The following is a 20482-nucleotide window of genomic DNA, read 5'->3' as shown; positions in this document are numbered from 1 at the left end:
TCGCGTCGAACGCATTAGCCGAGAGAAGGACTTTCCGCTTGAGCCTCGACACGCCTCCGATTTGCACGTGATTACCGGTCAACCGAACCGACACCGCGTTGCTTTCGAGAGAATGCTCTTCGGCTAAATATCTCGTGACTAGAACGCATCTTCCGAACCGAATTAAACGCGTACTGTCGCGACAGAAAAATATTTCTCTTACGTGTTCGCGATTTGATCGTTTCCGGAATTTCCGGTTTTCCGATATTCTCTCCTTAAGACCGCTTACTCGTTGGACGATTCTAGCAGCCGATATAGAAAAATCGATCCGATTTAAAATTACAACCAAGATTCGACGCGATAGTCGTTTAGGCGTCGACGCGAGGGGGCTTAATTAGATCGGCACAGTTCCGACGGTACTAAAATCTTTTACTTATTGCTCCATTACGTGCGGACAAATTATTTAATCGCATCGCTTGCACGATCCCCGAAAGCAGGTGTTTCGCAGACCGCGCGATGGCTCGACTCGAGGGAAAAAAATAAATAAATACGTACCCTTACACGCGTGCACGAGCAGCCAAAGGAACACGTTCCGAGCCCGATATCGTTTTCGCGAGGCAAAAGCATCGGAGGAAGACGACTTTATTGAGTAGCCGTTATCGATTCTCCGGGCAACGCACACGGCCACGCGCGTCCTCTCCATACGCCAGCATTTGCATAAAACCTTGAAGCGCGATCCGGATATCGACTGGGCCCGACACGGGTTAACGATACGGTGGGCGTATTTGCGGCCAAGTAGCCACCGTTTCTACTCGTTAATCGAACCTCCAACGATCGGATAATCGTCTCGAGAGAGACTCTCGATCGGGTGCTTGGCACGCGTACCGATTCCGAACCCGAACGATTCCGCGCGCATCGCCGAGTTATACGGATCCTCCAGGGACACCTACTCGAGAGAAAAAGCGCCGTTTCACGAGTCTCGACTTTAGTAACTTCGTAACCTTTCTTCAAAAATAAGTCTGCGATCATTTTCTTAAAACGATTCGGTTAACTAGCTTAGAAAAGCGAAGAAGGTAGAACTCGAAGCCCGGTAGCGATCCCTCTATCTTTCGCGTAATGTTCGAACGTTTGTCGAACGGGATTATAGGAGCCGGAGTTATCGAGGATCAACACCCACTTTCCAAAGACGAAACGAGCCGTCAAAGTTTGTTCAACAATATCGGAAACATCTTGTAGAGTCTGATAAGGAAAGAACTTGTTCGCGTCCATCTGCCAAGATTAATCAAGTTATCGGGGCATTAGTCGTTGTCGTAAACGATAATCCTTTGACGGGGCGCGTGGAAAAAAATTCTTTTCTGTCACGCGTGTATCCGCCCTGCTCGTAAACGCGAAGGAAAAGGACGCGAGAGCAGGTGCATCGTCATTCACGTAGATAGACGATCGTGGATAAGTCGTCGGAATCGAGCGTTCGTGCGAGCAGGCTTATTCGAGATCGAAACAGTCTCCCTCTTTCCGTCCCTCGTACCTCGCTCTTTCTTTCCTTCGACATTTAGCGTTGTATAAATTTCCACTTTTAACGAGATCTAAAAGATCGCGCGATAATTCGGCCCGCGCTATGATTAAGGTGCCGACGTTATAATGGCGCGTAATGATCGAGGCCCCGACCGAACTGCCACAACACGCCGCTACGAAGTATCGCTCGTGGTACGCGCATCGAAACACACCGTGAAACGAATCGATCCTAACGCGTTTCATCGCCGAACAAACTCGCAACGTGTATTTTACCTACCTATCGAAATCCGTCAGTCTCGACGAGTCTCGGAAGCCTTTGGCGAACGGGTTACTGTCGATCTTCAGCTTGGTTATCTGCGAAATAATCGATACGTTCGTCCGTGGTTACGAAATCGTTACGAATCAGAGTTTCAAGGATTTCGCCGTCTACGATTAATGCCTTTCGAAGCTTTCGGATATTATTTCCGTTTTCGATGCGTCGATTAATCGTTGCTCTCTCGCGACCGAAATCTTCCAACGGTATTAATCTCCAACGGCAGCTAACTTCGTCGTACTCACCAGCTGATTCTGATAGGCAGTCACCGCGGTAAAAATAGCCTCGGGAAATATAAAGGTCTTGTGCTCTTCCTTCTGGAGATCGGTTATGTGAAGATTATTGTCGTCCGTGTGTCGGCAACGAACCAAATGTATCCTGGGTTGATATCTGTGCATCGAGTTCAGTACGATCTGAAAACAGACACGAACAAGCTTACGATCGATGGACAATTTATGGAATCTTAATTTATCGCTACTCGCCCGATAACATAGGCGATCACGGAAACGAAACTATAAAGAACACCTTACTCGCCGTAGTCGTCGGTTGGGCAACAGGTTAACGTTTTGACCGTCGCGGCAAACGCGTTAAAGCAACGCGTACATTTATTAAACTCGATCAGAAAGACGTTAATGTATCTTTGCGAAACATATAATTTGAAAGTTTCCGCGTCGAGTCTCTATTATTTGTATCGCAGCGAGCTCGAACGCGGGGATGCTATAATCGATGAGACCGGAACAGAAGTCGCGTATCGATTTTCTGTCTGAGACAATGTAGCACGATGAAGCAAATTTCTGTCGCGTCGAGCTCGTGCGAACGCTCCGAATACTTGGATCGTTTGCGCGTCGATATCGCGACTTTACCGCGAAAGTGACGCAAATTTTCCACTTCTAGGTGAAGCGTCAACCTTTTCCGCGCAAACTTCTCGATCGTTTACGTGGACAAGTACGCGTTCGATCGATATATCTACGGTCGCGAATCTAAATCGTATACCTTCCATGGTTGCTCCGTTTCCATCGCTCACTGTCCCGCTGTGGCATTGATACTTTCAGGAACAAACTTCTTAAACGACGTAAAAACAACTATTTCCATACTGAAAACATCAAGCGCGAAACAATGAATGCGCATCGCGTTACTATTTTCCACTGATTTCATTTTCTCGTTGATAAATAAATTCGAGGGGACGTTAAAGGACCGCTCGCGCGACAAACTCTGCAATTCGGGTCTCGAAGCTCGGAAAACGGGGGCGTGCGCGAAACCGCGTTTCACACCTACAGACACGCTCACGATCGCGATGTCCACCTGATAAACCTGTCGCGAACGTATCCGATCGAATAACTTATTTCGTTGTCCGTGAACCACGATGGCTTACGTATCGCGAGCCAAATATTATGAGAAGCGAAGAAACTGATCGTTTTTAAAATATTTTAATTCGGAAATTAGTAGCCGACTTGCCAGATAGCCGGTTATTAACGCGAGGAACGAAGAGAGCACGAATGTCTACATACTTGGTGAAAATTCGTTACCGTTATTAAACCCAAAGGTCGTTAGGAGACCTACGGCAGCGCGCATCCTTGAAACGCGTTATTAAATGGGATTTTTATTAGCGACAAGATTATCGCTGATAATATATCTCCGATATCTGCGGCTGGCATCGCGCGCGTTAACACGCTGGAAGACATTCCCCGACACGAATATACCGGCGTGCCGTTGTACGAAAGGAAAAAGAAAAAACCGGGAAAAAAAGAGGAAATTGCGCTACAACCTGTCCCCAATCGCGTGAAGCGAAACTCGTCGTTATCGCGTTATTCGATAATTAACTAAACGTCTCAATTTTTCGTAAACGAGCCTGGACATCGAACAACCGTACGCGTGTCTTCCGCGGAGCGTGACTCGATCGTATTCAACTTTATTAAGCTAACTTACAACTCTATCTATCTCTTTCCCCCGCTTACGAAAATTTATTCTCGTTATTGTTACGATCACGCTATCTTCGCTATCGAAAAGAGCGCACAAATCGTAATTGTAAGAGACTAGAGACATCCTGCGCACGTTTCGAGACGAAACCAAATTATACCTACATATATATGTAGAATAATATTTAATAATTAGAAACCTCACGAATTAACAAATTTCTCATGTCTCTATCTCACAATCTCTCACGAAGCAATGCCCTCTTTTCTCCCAAAACATTCGATCACACCAAAAAGACGATCTTACAATCTTCTAGCAACCTTCATTACATGCAAACTTCAATCATACCATACGCAAGCTTCGTTCATATTATGCACCCATGTCGATCATACAATTACATAGTACATACACACACACATACCATACAATTACATAATACATACACACACACACATACCGCATATATTATATACTTCTGGTTATGGATATATCGAGAAATTTGAAATAACTCGAATAATCGCCAGGGTTCGTCGATCGGCCTTTGATATTAAGACCGTGAGTCCCAAGGTCCTACGAGTCCTATCGAGTTTTCGAAAAATTTTCTGTCCGATTGGTTGTTGACGGAATATAGGGATTTTCGCGACAGCCATAGTATAGGTGGTAATACCGCGTAGAACGTGGCAGAGTCGAGAAATCGAAGCCAATCCAGTCTCATCGTCGGACGTTGGCAATTTGCATCTGGCGATTTATCAAACAACGCGGCGTCCATGTAATACACGTTGATAGCAGTATTACACACGGGATTTATAGTCGTTTTTCTTCTTTCGTGAACTCGCTCCGATAGTTCTCGATCGAACGAACCTTCCTTCTTCTTCCATGGCCTGGATCTCCCCCGGATGGAAATGTCCCCGGAACGCTTTTGTTACTTAATCCGGCTACACCGTCGACCGCTCGTTTCTCGCTCGTAATTTATTTTTATAACGCGAGATTATACCATGAAATTAATATCCCGATACGTTGCTGGCCACGAAGCGTTTCCTCCTCTTTCGTAACGCTCCTTTACCGCGAGTATTTATCGTTACCGTTATGCTTGTTCTTACGCGACGAATTATTATATCGTTCCCCTTGTTTTTCGCGACTTTACCCGTAGAGCCGTTGCGAGAACACGCTTTAGGTACGCTCGCTGAACGATCGAGGCGAAACGTTTCGCCAACTAGAATCGCGTTGTTCATCTTCGAGTATACTTTCTCGAAGTGGTCGCAACTTCGTAAGAAAGTTTCGGTCGTCGAATCGTTAACGCGATCACAGTTCCACGATCTGGTCGAGAGGAGCGATGCATCGTCCGATCCGTAGCGAACGTTCTTTTCACCGGAGCATGGAATTTCGTGAATCGTCCTTTGGTCGAAAGAGAGTGCGAGACGACGCGATTACGCAACGCGCCTTATAAATATTTCATTGGTCCGTCGTGGCACGACGACGCAAGGACAAATTTGGATTAGGATTCGTATAGGGTGCAGCAGCGTGTAAAATTTTCTTCTCTCGTCTCGAGGAGAGAGAGGCAAAAGTGACGAATTTAATCCGAGTCTGGATAACGAGTACGCGGGGTCCCGTGGACCGGACCGTAGCTTTCCAAGCGGGCAACTTTATGCCCGTACGATTATAGGTGTCTGGGATCCCGGGGTGCCCCTATCCGTTTTCTCTGCGCCGTTGGATGGTGGGACACCCCACTGCAACCTGTCAGAACTCCAATTTGCTCTACTCTGTTCGGTTCCTGCGTGTAGATGCCACCGTACACACACGAGCACAACACCGTTCACCGTGATCCACTCGTAAACGCGTGTTAGATGATACACCGTATCCTCTTCGGCCGTTACTTTTTTACCTCGATTACGTTGAGTAATTTATCCCAAACCGTCGAGCTTCTTAGGCTATCATCCTCGAGAACAGGCTCGAACTTTCTTTTTACTCGAAACGGTAGCTTTTTTCCTTCGTCGCTCGTCGCGTTCACGCTCGCCGGAGTAATATTACATTTTCGAAAGTCGCAGTTAACGCTTCGTGTCGCGTATTCGTGACTCCGTTCCGTTTCTGCATAACGTACCAGTTATCGATCGCGATTTTACGATTAATAATTTCGCGGCGTGCATTAACGAAACATGCTACATAATATTTCGTGTCATTAGCCTGCCGTAATCAACGAATTCGTTCGATCCGCGAGAGGATCTCGCGTACGAACGCGACGAATCGTCGTAAATTAAACTCGCGTAACGCAATGCGCGAGGATGAAATAGCGCATCTGCATAACTTTTCGTTTAATTGATCGACCCTTCCTCGGTCGCGACTCGCTCAGGTATTTCTACAGGAAACCTAATACTTGGCGTGACGAGCAAAAGGAGATTCCTCGCGAGATCGTGAGAAACATCATTTTCCTGCTGGCTTCGTTTCGGATTCAACGAGCTCCTACGGAAAATCCTGTTGCTCCTTTCGATTAAAAAGTCCCTTCATCGTCGCACTCCGAACCGATTCCTCGGGAAAGACACTCGACTCGACGTACGGGACAAACTATAACGATATCGCTTTATTAGCGCTAACAACGTGTAAAATCTACACTGGCGTTTTCTTTGAATAAACATCATTATTTAAATAAAATCAAGTAGCGCCGTCACGCATGAGTTTTACAGGCGTTAACCTTGTGATTTATAACTTCGAATCGGAGTCGTACCATAGGTAGCAGTCTACTAATTAGTTATCGTCGTGTTTCAATTTGTGTAACTATTAGACAAGATAATCTATAGTACCAATGATAAATATGTATCCTTTTTTCGAAACTTGAAAGTCGTATATAATTTGTCGAACAAGATTACGTAATCGATTTGCTGCTTAGCTACGCGCGAAAAAATCATAATGCAAAGCGTTAAAAGCGTGAACGAAAGAGCGAAACGTACTCGAGCACGAGCGACGTCCACGGTTTCGGAAGAATTTCCGTGGAAAAGCGCGTTGTCCGAAAACCGTTCAAACGATTCATTTTCGATAGAGCAATAACGAGCGAGTAATTATACTTTCGTCGAACCGATCCGAGTTAGTCGCGGCTCGCTCTCTGCGCTCGTGTTTATTCAATTACACCGTAAATCCCGATCGAGTATTCGCCGTCTCTCTTTCGAACGTATCATAAATCGCGTTTAATCTCGATGTTATGGCTGACTAAAGCTTCCTGGCATCTCAGGCGCTACAAGTGCGCCGCGTTAAGAAATTATTAATATCCATTGATTCCAACATTCCCTCCTCGCGTACCCGTACAGCGTCGTTCAATATTTTTTCCGGCTAGAAGGTGAGAAGAGTCGCGACTACGAAAAACACTCGAGGCCGTTTTATTCGGTCGTCCGTTCTCGAGCGAAGGATCGACGGACAAAACGGAAGGACGCGTGAATTAAACGCGGTTCGAGTTGACGTTGCGTCGAAATTGTGGGAGAGGAACAGGGTTCCGAGGGTAATTTAGATTTAAACGAGAGAGAAACGTCGGTAGATCGGAAATTCCAGACGCGAGGATCCGGCGAGAGCGCGAGAAACGCGCCTCCCCGCAGCTATCTCGTAGAGAAGAGAAGGGTCGCGGTCGCAGGTGGATGCTCGCTTTTGGACCACCGTGTAGTAGCCAGCACGCAGGCGGGGGTCTTATAATATCGCGTCATACGAAACGATGAAATAGTGGCCGTAGCGAAGGAATGTTCCCTACCACTTGAGTCGTCGAGTTGAGTTGACTGGCGTTGCGTGGCTCTCCCGGTCTCTCCCGGCACTGCTCCGCTCCCCGCGACTGCTTTTAACCGGTGTGTCTGTTCCTCGACGCTTGGCTGCCTAGCTCTTTCTTTCTTTCTTTCTTTCTTTCCTTCCTTCCTTCTTTCTTTCATCCGAACCTTCTTCTGTCCCTCGTGTTTCCTCTCGTGCAAGCTTTACGTGTATGTTCACCTACGTGAGTCTATCTTTTGCACGGCAATGTTTCATTCCACAAACGCGTTCCTACAAATCTACCTTCATCACGGTTGCGCGGAGAAACTGACTGTTCGAAATTCTACTACTCGTGTTCTAAACGCGAAGCGTCCAAGATTATTAACGAGCTGTAAATTTTACGGCGACCGCGTAAAAAATCCTTTCAGCGCCGATACAGTTCGAAAGTCGATCAGATCGAGTTAGTTTCGTTCCAAGGTAGAACGGTTTTCGGATTCGTCGCGAGCGTCGATATCGCGATACCAACGAGATAGCGAACGAAAGAGCTAAAGGTGCGCGGAGGAAAGAAACCGTGCGAGAATCTCGAGGCGAGGAAGGAGCAGCGCGAGAGACGGGAACAGGCTGCGTGGAGAGAGATTCAAAAGGTGCTCAACGGGCCAGGCGTGGGCTACTCGTGATCATCATGACAAAAGCTCCAGGCAAACATCCATTCAATTTATTAGCTTATAGGCACGCCGTCGTGCCTACTATACGCACCACCTACGACACCACCACCAACCGCCTATAATGCTCGTAACATTATGGCCAGTCCGCGAGTGGACGGTTCGCGCGACCCTCGTTCGCCTCTCTTTCTCGCCCTTTATCTTCCCTTTCTCTCTCTTTCTCCGCTCTTTTCCCCCGTTACTCTCTTTTCGCCATACAGTTACACTTTTTACGGCGTTAACTTCTTACGGCTACGATATTTCAGCGAACGAGAAAGAAACGGACTCGATTCTATTTCGATCCCGTTCCGGATTCTCGCGGAGAATTCCAAAGATTCGCGGCAAACAATTTTTTTTCTTTTCGAACACGCGATCGAGACCGCTGCTTCTCTATGGATTTATTCGCGAAAGAGATGGAGGTGGTCCAACTACCGGATAATCTCTAATAAGATTCTATACCATTATACGGTCAACCTATGATTAATCCCTGTCCAGTACGTAGCGCGGTACGTCTGCCGTTTCTTTAGGAGCACTCGACGTAGTAGGTCGCAGGACGAACGTAACGCGAGACGAATATAAAATTCATGCTGGATAGTAATTAAGCGGCAAAGAGAAGGGAGCGAGGAGGACAGCGAGGGCAAAGGGAAAGGTTTAGCACGCGCGCGGAAAGATTGGTTCGTCATCGATCGGTCGACGCGACGATGGAATATTACGTTTCACGGGCTGGCAGCTTCGACGCCCACGATTAACGAGCAACGTTGATGATAACCACGCCTACGTGACTCGGTAACGTCGCGTATCCGTTTTACGAGGCCATTTTCGGTGCGCGCGAACGTCCGAAATCTCGTCGTCAACGACGTCTTCGATGCCTCGAAGGAGAGCGAAACTGCTCGATTCCGCTCGGTGAAAAACGACACTGTAATCCGTGAGCATTGTCCACGTCGTTGGCACCGGTCGTTCGTTAAATCGGCCGCCTTATATTCGAGAAACTTACGCGCTTTCCGGCCAAATGACACCTCTACACGACCAAACTCGCGAATCTGTGAATTTACCGATAAATAACCCTCGAATATATCGTTTCTCGCTAAACATCCTTCGAATCTCCATCGATTCCTCTGTCCTCTCTACGCTTTCTTCGAATTTCGACGGGTTTACGTCGTTTCTCGCGACTCCTATTAATTCCGACGCTTTTCCAAATAACATCGCTACCCGCGTATCCACGTATCTTGGAGGAAATAATTTTCTTCTATTCTCGTTGCCAGGTTGTCGAGCCGATCGGTAGCGAATAACGCGTTAAACGTTGCTCGTTCGTCGAAACGAAAACGAGCATACCGTTGTCCCCGTGATCGATATTTGACCCTTTGTGCTCCAGTTTACGAGGGTGCTACACGAACGAGCGACCGAGCGAACGATTAACCACGAGATTTCTTACCTGACCGTGTTTGTCCATGTCGTTGTTCGTCAGCTTGACCTTCTCGAACGAGACCACCTGCTTTCGAAGCTGATCCCCGGTGAACGGCGAATCCGGGTGGACGTAGAGCCTCGCTGGCGCCGGAGGATCCGCTTTACCGGCTACCAGCCAACAGCTTCGATGATACGCGTATCGGTATCGTTTGTTGTCCACGGGAACGATGTCCATCAGCACCGCGTACCTGCCTTCCGACTTCAGTCCGCTAAACGACACTCGGCAGGTGGGGAACATTCGCCTGAAACGCCAATCTCTCGTAAGATAAAACGAATCGAGTATAACTTACGAAGAAGAGACGACGCTCGGACGTTGTACGGACAGAGGCGCGAAAACGACGTGATCTAGTACGCGAGACGAAAAGTTCGAGGCTGTCGTCGTTTTTGTTTTTACCGAACGGATAGAAAATTTGACGTATAACCTGGACGAAATCTATAGTATCGGAATGAGAGCGTCGCGAAGCTGACGAAGCGTTTGGACACGTTCGAGGCAGAAAAGAGCGGAAATGCGAGCAAAGTAGAAACGGGGTTCGAAAGATTCTTGGAACGAGCGTGTTTTCGTCGAATCCGTGGTGAGTCGAGTTCGAATCCGAGGCAGAGGCGCGTCTAACTAGCCAGCTTGATTGAAAGGAGCGCCCGCAGGCCTTTCAAGCTTCGTTACGAGCGAGTCACCCTTGAACCTCGTTATATGCAGTCAACTTTTCAACACCTTCGGCGTCGAGGCGCACGCGCCGCGCATATGCGCCCTTCCGTTGACGTCGACGTGTCCGAGAACACCGACTTCGTTACGGCTTCGAGACTCCGCCAAGAACGACGAAGAAACTGTTTCTGAAAGGAAATAACTCTGCTAAAAATTGTTGAATTTCGCGCGCGACGAGAAATGAGTTTATCGCGACGATCCGAATGTCCAGGACCGTGCAATCCACGAAATAGAGGTTGTCGAAGAAACTGCGTTCAGAACGTCGCGTCGATCCTCGAGGAGCTTCCTCCCTGTATCCGGATGAGACTCTGCGAAGAGGATTTGTTCGCGGTCCTCGCGAAAAACGAGCAGACGGCCCCAACCCCGAGCAGCCCTCGAAACGTATCGACCACCGTCGACTACGCGTCTTCGATAGTTCACCCGACCTGGCTGTCCAACCAAACAACGAAACCCGGCAAGGACGACGCGATATCCGGAGCATCGCGTGGAAAAACGGACCAAGAGGAAAAACAGAGCGGAGAAGACCAGATCTCGATGATCGAAGACAAGGATACTCAGACGGAGCCGATCGACATGGAAGCCGCTAAAACAACGATAGAGGCTAACGATACTATCGGAATGCGCGCATTGCCTCAGGCAAAGAACGCGATAGCGCGAGAAACGTGCGCGCCGAATTCGACTCGCGACTCGCCGTACGCTTGTCGTCGGATCAACACGACCGTGTACACGGCCATTTTGCTTCTGCTTGCCGTGTTCGCCTGGAACAGCCCCGCTTACCGGATCTTCTTGTCCAGTCAAATTTGCGGAATTCTCGTCGTGTTGAGTTGGAAAATCTCCGGATCCGTCCCTTTCTAACGCGAATTCGATCCGGTTTCTTTCTTCTTCCCCTTCGACATCGGCAAGCGGAGATAAACACAGCGTTCGCGACACGTTGAAAGTTACAAAGAGAAGAATCACGAGATAATTATACGGCCACCGAAGCGAAGACGCGACGAGCATACGATTCAGGTTGGTTAACAACGATCACGTTGAAAGCCACGAACGCAACAAATCGTGAGATCGGGTTCATTGAAAGACGCTCGGAACCGAGACCGCAAACTCCGCGATCGCTTCAAAGTCATCGACCGCAAGATTCACGGACGAACGAGCTTTCGATCTCTTCGCGATTCAACGACGCTACGATACGATACTGCTCGACGAGGAAACTCGTTTAACCCCTCTTCGAGGTTCAAGCAGCTCTCTCTCTCCGCGGTAGATTTCGACGAAACGCTACCTATTTTCGGATCTAGTTTCCGATCGAACAGCGAAGCGAGAGAAAAGAAATGTCTGGTAAGTAGCAAACACCGATCGTGACGCGATAAATCATCGAGGACATCGCCGTACCGAAGGGTCGTCTCCCCTCTTATCCGAGACACGAGCGGAAAATCTATTCGAACGACTATTAAGCATCGACTGTTCCCTCTTAAGGACGATCCTCTGTTGTCCTTAATTCGCGTTAGCCTCCCACCTAACCCTCGTTTATCTCGCGCGCGATATCGTTGTTATCTTTATCGAGAACCGATTTGTTCCCCATCGGCTCCCCCACGTCCGCTCGTTTTTTTCCCTAGCGAAATTCGAAAGATCGAAGCGTATCCGATATACCGAATAAACGAACCTCCGAGTGTTAATCCGAAACAACAGAGTCCTCCATCGAGTAAATTAACCGCGTAAATTAAAGCGGAATGACGGAGAAACGAAGCGAGACGCGATCAAACGCGGAGAAAAATCGTTTTCCAATCTACGTTTCGATCTCTCTCGTTCCGTCTACTAGCTCGTTCTACCGTATTTCCCTGTCAAATTAGGCAGAAACAAACAAGCCCTCCATGGGCCGTGGCTAACGAGCCCATAATCGCAGGAACACCTCGACCCCAAAGCACCCCGACGGCTACGCGCAACGTACGTACGCGTCACGCGTACACCTATACGCGTACATCTGTTTGTTCGTAGCTGGAGAGCAGAGCGTGGTGTGGGCGCGTTTCGGGAGCTAGAGGGAGTCATCAGGGCCCGAGGACAGACAGAAGCGGCAGGAAGGGCTGCTACAAATGGATTACGGAAGCACTGGATATTATAGCGATCCGAAAGGCCATCCGAGTTACTTAAATGTTTGCCGAGCTAACGACTTCGCGGCAGCCCGCGCCAGGTGTTGTTCCTGTTATACCTAATTATGCCGGTGGCACTTTTCCTCGTGGTCGAATCGCTGGCGACCAGCTCCGGAAACACCGGAAGCCGTTTCCGCGCTCGATCCACGAAGATCGAAGATCCGAAGACCTAATCTATACCGAATCGCGAGGAATTCTATCGAATGCTCCGCTTCCCTGTTCGTCGTCTTTTCGTTCCCGAGAGCGTTCGTTCCCTCTGTCGTGTTTCGCGATCCGTGTACGTTCTCGCGTAACGTGCACGTTCAGCCTGCCGGTCGAGGCACGCGTGAGTGTATAATGTAGGTTGCTGGCACCTTGATGAAGGGTTCGCGTGACGAGTACCCTCTGTCTGCCGGTATCCTGTCTCGCTCTCCGCGCTGACCTGCTCGTCCACACCTTCTATTCTGCCCCGTTGCTTCGCGCTCCACGATCGCCTACTTAAACTTTGAAAAATATACTCGCGAACTCGACCTCCGACTATCCGAAACGCTTCCGAGCAAACTCGAGACGCGATCTCGACGCGCCGAACCTCCGTGGGCCGACCAGACCGAATCGCTTCGGAAGTTCAGGAATCGCGTTATCGACGCCAACCGCTCTTTCGTGTCCGTTGGCTTTCTCTCTTTTCGTCGGCGATAACGTCCGACTTTGCACGCACGAAATTGGCTTTGTTCGCGATATTGAAATCGTGGCCGTCGGGAGTAGGCAACACGAAGAAAGAAAGAAAGAAAGGGAAGAGAGAGAGAGAGAGAACTGGCGAGTGCCAACGTGGGAAAAAAGACCCCGTGAGTTAGTCCTCGAGGTAGAATCAGAGGAGTATACGGTGCTGGCACCCCGTAGGGCCAGACAATTCCACCTGATTGGTCCGAATTCGTATTGTCACTCGAGAGACTGACGTTTTCGTTCAGCTGGGATTTCGTGCCAAGTTTCTCGTGCTAACGACGCTATTCGTGCATCGCCACGTTCTTGATATATCGATCGTGCTCGGGAAGAACGTCAGCCACGGCGACACGCCCCGAAATTATTAGGAAATTTTTCTTTTTCTTTTTCTCCTCGAATCCCCGAATTCGTCGGACAACTCGACGACTCGCCGCTGTGCTTCCAACGATACCCTCGACGATCGGGCGAAACGCGAAACGGGAAGAGGAAAGAAGCAACGCGGTTGCGCGATTACGCGCGAGTCGGATCGATGACGCTTCGAGAACGGAAGAGAAGAGGAAATTTAACCGGGGACAGCGTTAGACGGGGCTCCCTCGCGTCCAAATATCATCGTAATTTCGACATGGTCACGCATCCTTAGAGCTCGCGCAGCTGCGGCCTCGACTTTATTAGCATAGCTATAAAAATGAAGGTGCACGCGCGCGCCCGCGTGTCGCGTATCCACGCAGAGGCACAAATTACCGCGATAAATTACACCGAAAGCTCCCTTAAATATCTCGTAAAACGCCAATCAATGAAATCCATTAGTTCGAGTACGCCGAGTCGAACCGTGCGCGTTCGTTCTTTTTCTCCTTCTTCCGTTTCTGTTCGACTCGTCGCAATTTACCGGTGACACGGCCTGTAAGGAGGGTTACGAACCACGAACAAGCTTTTATCGTACGGTAGACGGGGGTCAAAAGCAACGATTCGAATTTGAAATACGACTTTGGAATATCGTTAAGTCCGCTTTACGGCCTCGTGCAATTTCGAGAAATTGACTTGTAGCATCGAATTTATACAAATAGATCGTTGCGCGCGAGTAAAAATTTCGAGCCGAACTCGGGACGAAACGCGTACGAACGGAACCGAGTTCGATGTCTGTTCATAAATCGAAGTCGATCGCGATACGAAAGTTTCGCTTTACGAGATTCGAATGCTACTCGTAAAAGGCGATATTTCAGTGAAAGCACATATTTGTACGGTACATGCGCGGATTATGCGCCTCGGTCCCGACCGATTTCGAGCAGAATAGAGGAAAGTTCGCGACGAAAGAACGTTCCGAAGATGTTAGCGCAATCGGAACGGACAATGAGCGATATATATTTTGAAATATTTAACCGGTTACTTTGAACCCCGGTCTACCCTAACCGTGACCCGCGCGTTCGAGCGGCGATAATTAACGACCGCCACGGTAATCGCAGCGGCGTAGCGGCGTAACGGCGGGTAATTACGGTCGAAAAAAGAATTCCCTTTTCCCGTTAGCGGGCGAACGCGTTTTTCGTTCGGCGCACCTTCCAATTCGTTTACACTTGGCAAATCGAGGCAATTATCGAAGCCGTAACTCGAACGAACGGAAAGCAATTTACCGTGGGACCTCCTCTCCTCGATCGTCGCTCGTATTCTCCCTCTTCTTTAAAAGCAAGAATCGTTTCCCCGAGCGCGAAACTCGGTCGGCTTCGCGACGAATTTCAGCGTATTCGGCCATCTTCCGTTCGCAGCTGCGCGCGCGCCACGCCACAGCACTCCGTAACACGCCACGCTCGCGAAAACCCACCGATACGACACGCCACTCACCTTCCCGTCTTCGTGATGATCATCTCGGTGCCGAGGTCGTTAAATTTGTCCCAGAGCTCCTTGGTCTCGAGGTGGCACTCGACGTCACGAAGCTCGTCGGAATTGCAGCTGGTCCTCAGCCGGTGCTTCCGTTCGTGCTCGCCGTAAGCGTCCTGGCACTTTCTCGCGGACGACGAGCTGCTCAGATCGTCCGGAAGACCGTGCACGGGACCGTCGTCGACGCTGCTGCACTCCTCCACGTCCACGTCCACTTCCTCGTCCTCCTCGTTGCCGGACTTGTCGGTAGCCTCGCTCTCGCCTTCGCAGTTCTCCACCTCGTCGTCGGCCAACAGCGCTTCCTCCGTCACCACCGTCGCCGTCGCGACAATGTTCACCGGGGATGTCCTTGCCCCTGAAACATCGTCGTCTGTTTTGCGTTTACTCGTCGCGTTGTCCCGTCCCGTTCGTTCGAGAAGGAAACGAAAGTAACGGGGCAGCTGGATGTTGACGTTGCTTCGAAAGTGACAAATAACCCCGGTAAATGGAGAAGATCGCTCGCGAAACGACGTTTCTTCGCGTCGACGGATTCCGAATCGAGCTACGAGTCGATTTAAACGAGCAAGATGAACCAAAACGATACGCGAGGGAGCCGAGAGAAGCAAGGCGGGGGTAATTAATCGAACCGGCCGCGCATCTGCTACGAAGGTGGCGCCTAATTAAACCGTCAGATTTCAAGAAAGCCAATCCACCGCGCCAGTGTACACAATGTTAATTGCACCAGTCACGATACCGATCTGTTAATTTGTACTATTCCGCGCGAACAATGCGTCTTCCGGCCTCGTATCTCAAATTGGATCCGCGGACTGATACCCCGTGTGCGTTTACGCACACTGTGTCGGGCGCGTGTCGTGGACACGGTTAAAAAAATTTATTCTAATCCGGATCAAATTCTTTTCCTCTTTCCCCCGTTCTTTTTCCACCGTTCGTCGAGCGAACATTTATTATCGATGTAACGAAATTCGAATCGAAAGGAGCAACATGTAAGAGGTGGAAGCGATAGGTAACGATTACAGGGACGACGCGGAAGTAGAAGCGAACGGTAGCGAGCCCAGTTGAAAACACGGTCATAAGGAACGCGAAGAGAAAGAAAGAAAAGGAACGATTCTGCCCCGTTAAGAGGATTGGCTGACGACCATCGCGACGAGAAGGCACCAATTTCGAAACGGTCACCACGTTCCAAAAGCATACGGCATACGGTATCGCGTCGCTCCAACTGTTTCGGAAACGTTTCGACTTACCGGCTAACGTTTTCTTCGATACGTTGCCTGCCTAAACCGGTTTTCCGTCAAATTTTCTACCGCGCGTTTGACAGCCACGACCGTCGACCGATCACTTTCACCGTTTTCGACTTACCGCTTCGTCGCGTCGACCTCTGTGCCTCGTCGCATACCCGCGAAACCACGGAGCCGACCGATTATCTTCCCGTCTTCGTAACTTATTTCGAAAGCGAAATCCGTTCGAGTTTCTTAATTGTTCGACGTCGTTCGCTCGCGTAAATTAATAACGAGGATACTTTGTAATCTAATAAACGGTGAAAAAAAGAAACGGTGATCTTTTAATTATTTCGCTCGTGTAAGGAACGACGCGTTAACGATCTAAAACCAGTTAATGGTTTCCGGTCGATAGATACATCGAAAAGTCTGCTAATGGGTTTATCGAACGGCTACCGTGTACGCGTCAACTTCCTCGTTGACACATTTTTAACCTTCGCTGATCACCGAGTCTCGCTAGACACTCTCGGACCATACGTGCTCGACGAAATAAACATTCTATTTTCCTTTTGGATCGTTCCAACATTATTATCAACCTGTTAAGCACGTCCGATAACTGGTCATGCGGAAACTCGCGCGCGACTCTAGTTTGCCGAATAAACCGACTTATCGTCGAGAATTTTCACCTTTTAAAAGGAACAATCGTACGTCGAGTATGTACGACAGGAAGCTTTAGAGACTTTTCCTTCTTGTTACAGCGTGTTTACACGCGTGACGAGTCACCGGTGATCGGTTCATTACAAACGTTTATGCCGATAAACGTTCTTGTAAAGATAAGAGGGTTTACGCGTTAAAAAATTGCGGATGAAAAATCTCCTAACGAGTCTGGCGGAAATTTTCTCGCGAGAGGTTGGGGAACGATCGGAACGGCGACAACGACGATCGAAAAAGGAAGCAAGAAAAAGAAAAGAGGGTATCCCGATGAACGAAGGAACGGGTAGCAGCAGTCGGCCGGTAAGAAGAGGAACAACGAGGACGCGTTAAAAACGAAGACGAGTTAACAGCGCATCGCGTGCGTCTCTGGTCGCTTGCGTGCACTCGCATCTGCGTGCACGTACGCACTCACGCACGACCTGGCACTTGTCGTACACTCGTACACGTATCCTTTTCCTCCGCCTCTGTGCCTTTCGTTTCTCGAAACCGCCTTAACAATAAGAAGGCGCGATTCTAAAGAGGAGTAAACGCGCGTGTTACGTTCGTATGCGTGCAACGACAGTGTTCTCGCGTAGCAGATGAAATTCGACGATTTCCTTATTGAGCCATCAAGCGCAGGACTGGTTTCGCGAAACAGCCGGTCGACGACGCGGACACCGGACGGTGCGAGCATCGGGGAAAGCCTGCTGTTAAAATTAACACCTCTTGCGTGCGCGTGTTGCTCCGTGTCGCGACCGTTCGCGGTTTTTCTTTCCGACTGTATCGGAGAATCAGGAACGCGCGATTGTCCGAGAAACGCAAGAGGCAGCAGCGACCGGGAGATTTCTCGAAAACCGCTGGTAATGGCCACGTACGCGATCGAACGAACGCAACAACGACCTTCCACGTTCTCGAAGCGTGTGCGCGCGCGCGCGTTAATAAGGTTGTATAACGGCACGACACGCGACGCGTTGCATCGTTGCTAGAATTCAAGTACGCTCGATTGCCGGATGAATCGGGGATATTTACGACGTTACGTGATCGAATCTAGAGCGGTAGCTTCCATAAAACCGGAAGCGTGGCCGGCTAAGAGCTCGAGTGGACAACGTGGGTCTTTTAAGTATCCCGAAGGGGATCGAAATATTTGCAGGCCGCACAAAAGAAGATCCGTGAGGACGCATGCCTTACCGGAAGCTTTCCGGGCCAACAGAAGGAGTTAAAGCTTTGGGCGGTGGTGTGCCACGAGGTGGTCCCATGTTCCATGATCTTAAGGCAAGAAGAAATATGACCGAGCTACTGACGTCAGTTTCCTTTTGCCACGACCGACAGCCGACCACCCAGAATCCTGTCACCACCCAGCCGTTCGAAGGACGTTGCTCAAAAGGATCGAGACGCTACGAGCCGAATAACGATCGCGTTACACGAGTTGACGCGCTTCTTCTCTCTCTATAGAGAACAGATTCTCCCTCGCCAACCGCTCTGCTCGGACAAATGCGAGCGAGATTACGCGGAACCAGATTACCCGAGAGGATCGAATCGAATCGAATCGAATTCGAACGACCTTCGACAAGGATTTGTCGACCAACCGAGCTTCATTGTTGCGTTGCCGAGTAGCTCGAGTCCGATGGACCCTTTTAACGTTCGGACGTCGCGATATTTTGCTAGTCGCGCTAGAGAAGATGGTGCAAATTTACAATTAAACGGGTCAAGTTAGATTTGTCGCGTTTTAATGTATCGTAAGTTACGTGACGGTATTAAAAGACATACGAACGACGAAAGAAACAACGCTCGAACGTAGCTGCTCCATTTTTCACGCGGTAACGAGATCAAGAATCTGGTCGAATTAAGAGGGTCGTTAGAGCGATACGAAGTAACGCGAACTGTCGAACGGTTTCTCGAGAATTATTTGAAAAGTACGCTTCGAAAGGGGATTCGTCGATAACATTCCTCGTCACTACAGGTGGTAATACCACCTGAAATTCACTCCAGAATATTCGAACGATGCGGCATAAAATCTAGTCCAGACCTACATACCTACTTTTGTCCGTGAGCACGCAAATAAATGTTTAAGCGCTGTAATATACAAAGCCGAGTTACGCTATCGAATAAATGTTTCTACAAGAGAAACTATTCGCGTACAGTTTTTCCACTATTTTTAAACGTCCGTTTGAATATTTGCGGGCATAGTACGTAGGTCCGGTCTAGGCGGTAAGTTCGGCGTTATCGCTTCTATAATTGTTCGGTCGAATAAAGGCTGGTTCGTTCGATCTCGAATCGCGTAAACGTCGAGACGTGATCGTTTGGCGAATTTCCGTGTCCAAACGACTCTCGGCCGATACTCGATAAAGATGGAAAGAAAATCGTCGGCGATTTTTATCGTTGACCGTGTTATTAATGTAAATTCTTCGGATCGTTATTGGACGGCACGGTGGACGTAACGCGTTCGCGAAACAATCACCGCGGACGCGGCCAATAAGGATCCTATGAATCTAATTGAGGCTGTGGTATTTAATGTTTTCCACCTCGCCCACTCTACGCGGCGAAACTTGTTCTCGAGAACGATTAAGAATCCCGAGATTGCTACGGGAGCTGTAATGGCGTCGTTAAGTGCGCTAATGTGATTACCGGCTGAAAGCACCGGACGAGTTCCCGAACGCAAAAACACCGGGCAATTTACGTTCCCTCGTAGAAAAATCGTTCGTTCGTGAGAAAGATACTTTTTCGTCCGAAAATGAACGCGAACGTTGCATCGCGTCCGGTAATTTAGTCCTATTTCGCTCCGAGACGGTCACTCGTTGGCGTTGGATCATTATTTTTAAGAGGAACGATCGCTCTTTTTCTCGTCGATATTCCGCAACGAGTTTGACGCAAGCAACCGGCCGACTAAACGAGGAGAATCGAGCCACGGGACGCGGTCTCCGAGATAGCCTCGATCGTTAATTTCGCCGCGAACAGGTAAAATTTACGCGGCATCCGTTGGCAACAATTAGTCGGTCTGCTCCCGTTTCGGACGCCAATTATCATCTTAACCCGGGCCAAATGTCTTTCTCGAGCACGCGGCTACTATTTTCACGCGTCGCCTAATGTATCACGAATTTGTAATTAAACGGACAGCGGCCAGTCAACGCCTCGACTAATGGATCTCGACTACCAAACTACTACTACACGGAACCAAGGATTTAACCCGCTACAAACGAGCCGAACGTTCAACGAAATTCAGATCCCGAAACAGCCGGGATCGAGTTCTCTTCCGACAGTATACCGTCGGACGTCGGATAGAAAACGGTTCACGGCGAATTACCGAGAGACCACCGAAACGTCGTTCCTCGAGAGATCGAATTCCGAGAAGGAGAACCGTCCTTACCGAGAAGCGGGATTTTCGAGGGTTTTATAGTCGGTACTTTCGACGCACGACGTCGCGCCGTCGGAACTATCCGATACGTTTCGCGCGAGTAGTCGTTCGCGCGAAAGAATCGCGACATCACTCGCGTCGGGAAAAATCGTAGGAGCTCGTCGTTCGCGACCGAAACGTTCGAATCGAGGTATAGAGGGACACGCGCGATAAAGGCGGA

General features: G+C 49.2%; 1 protein-coding gene and 1 long non-coding RNA gene across 5 annotated transcripts in view; one reads left to right on the top strand and one right to left on the bottom strand.

The window, feature by feature from the left end:
• LOC100883452 (uncharacterized) overlaps nucleotides 1-20482 on the bottom strand; it is a 30018-nt gene that overhangs the window by 6701 nt on the left and 2835 nt on the right. The window contains exons 2-5 of one of the 4 annotated variants that reach the window (XM_076536186.1): nucleotides 14968-15373; nucleotides 9569-9842; nucleotides 2050-2217; nucleotides 1769-1845 (exon numbers count right to left, since the gene is read on the bottom strand). In XM_076536186.1, coding sequence (XP_076392301.1) covers nucleotides 1769-1845; nucleotides 2050-2217; nucleotides 9569-9842; nucleotides 14968-15373 — 925 coding nt within the window. The remainder of the gene's footprint in view (nucleotides 1-1768; nucleotides 1846-2049; nucleotides 2218-9568; nucleotides 9843-14967; nucleotides 15374-20482) is intronic. The other 3 variants (XM_012294947.2, XM_076536184.1, XM_076536185.1) reach the window with 3 other exon arrangements.
• On the top strand, nucleotides 9857-12947 carry LOC105663728 (uncharacterized). The gene is made up of 2 exons (XR_013039528.1): nucleotides 9857-11629; nucleotides 12287-12947. It is a non-coding gene; the product is annotated as an uncharacterized LOC105663728 (long non-coding RNA).

Source organism: Megachile rotundata, chromosome 10, assembly GCF_050947335.1.
Source record: "Megachile rotundata isolate GNS110a chromosome 10, iyMegRotu1, whole genome shotgun sequence".
NCBI classification, from domain to species: Eukaryota; Metazoa; Arthropoda; class Insecta; order Hymenoptera; family Megachilidae; genus Megachile; species Megachile rotundata.
The sequence above is the reverse complement of the archived record's forward strand: the minus strand, read 5'-3'. Positions and strand labels throughout refer to the sequence as shown.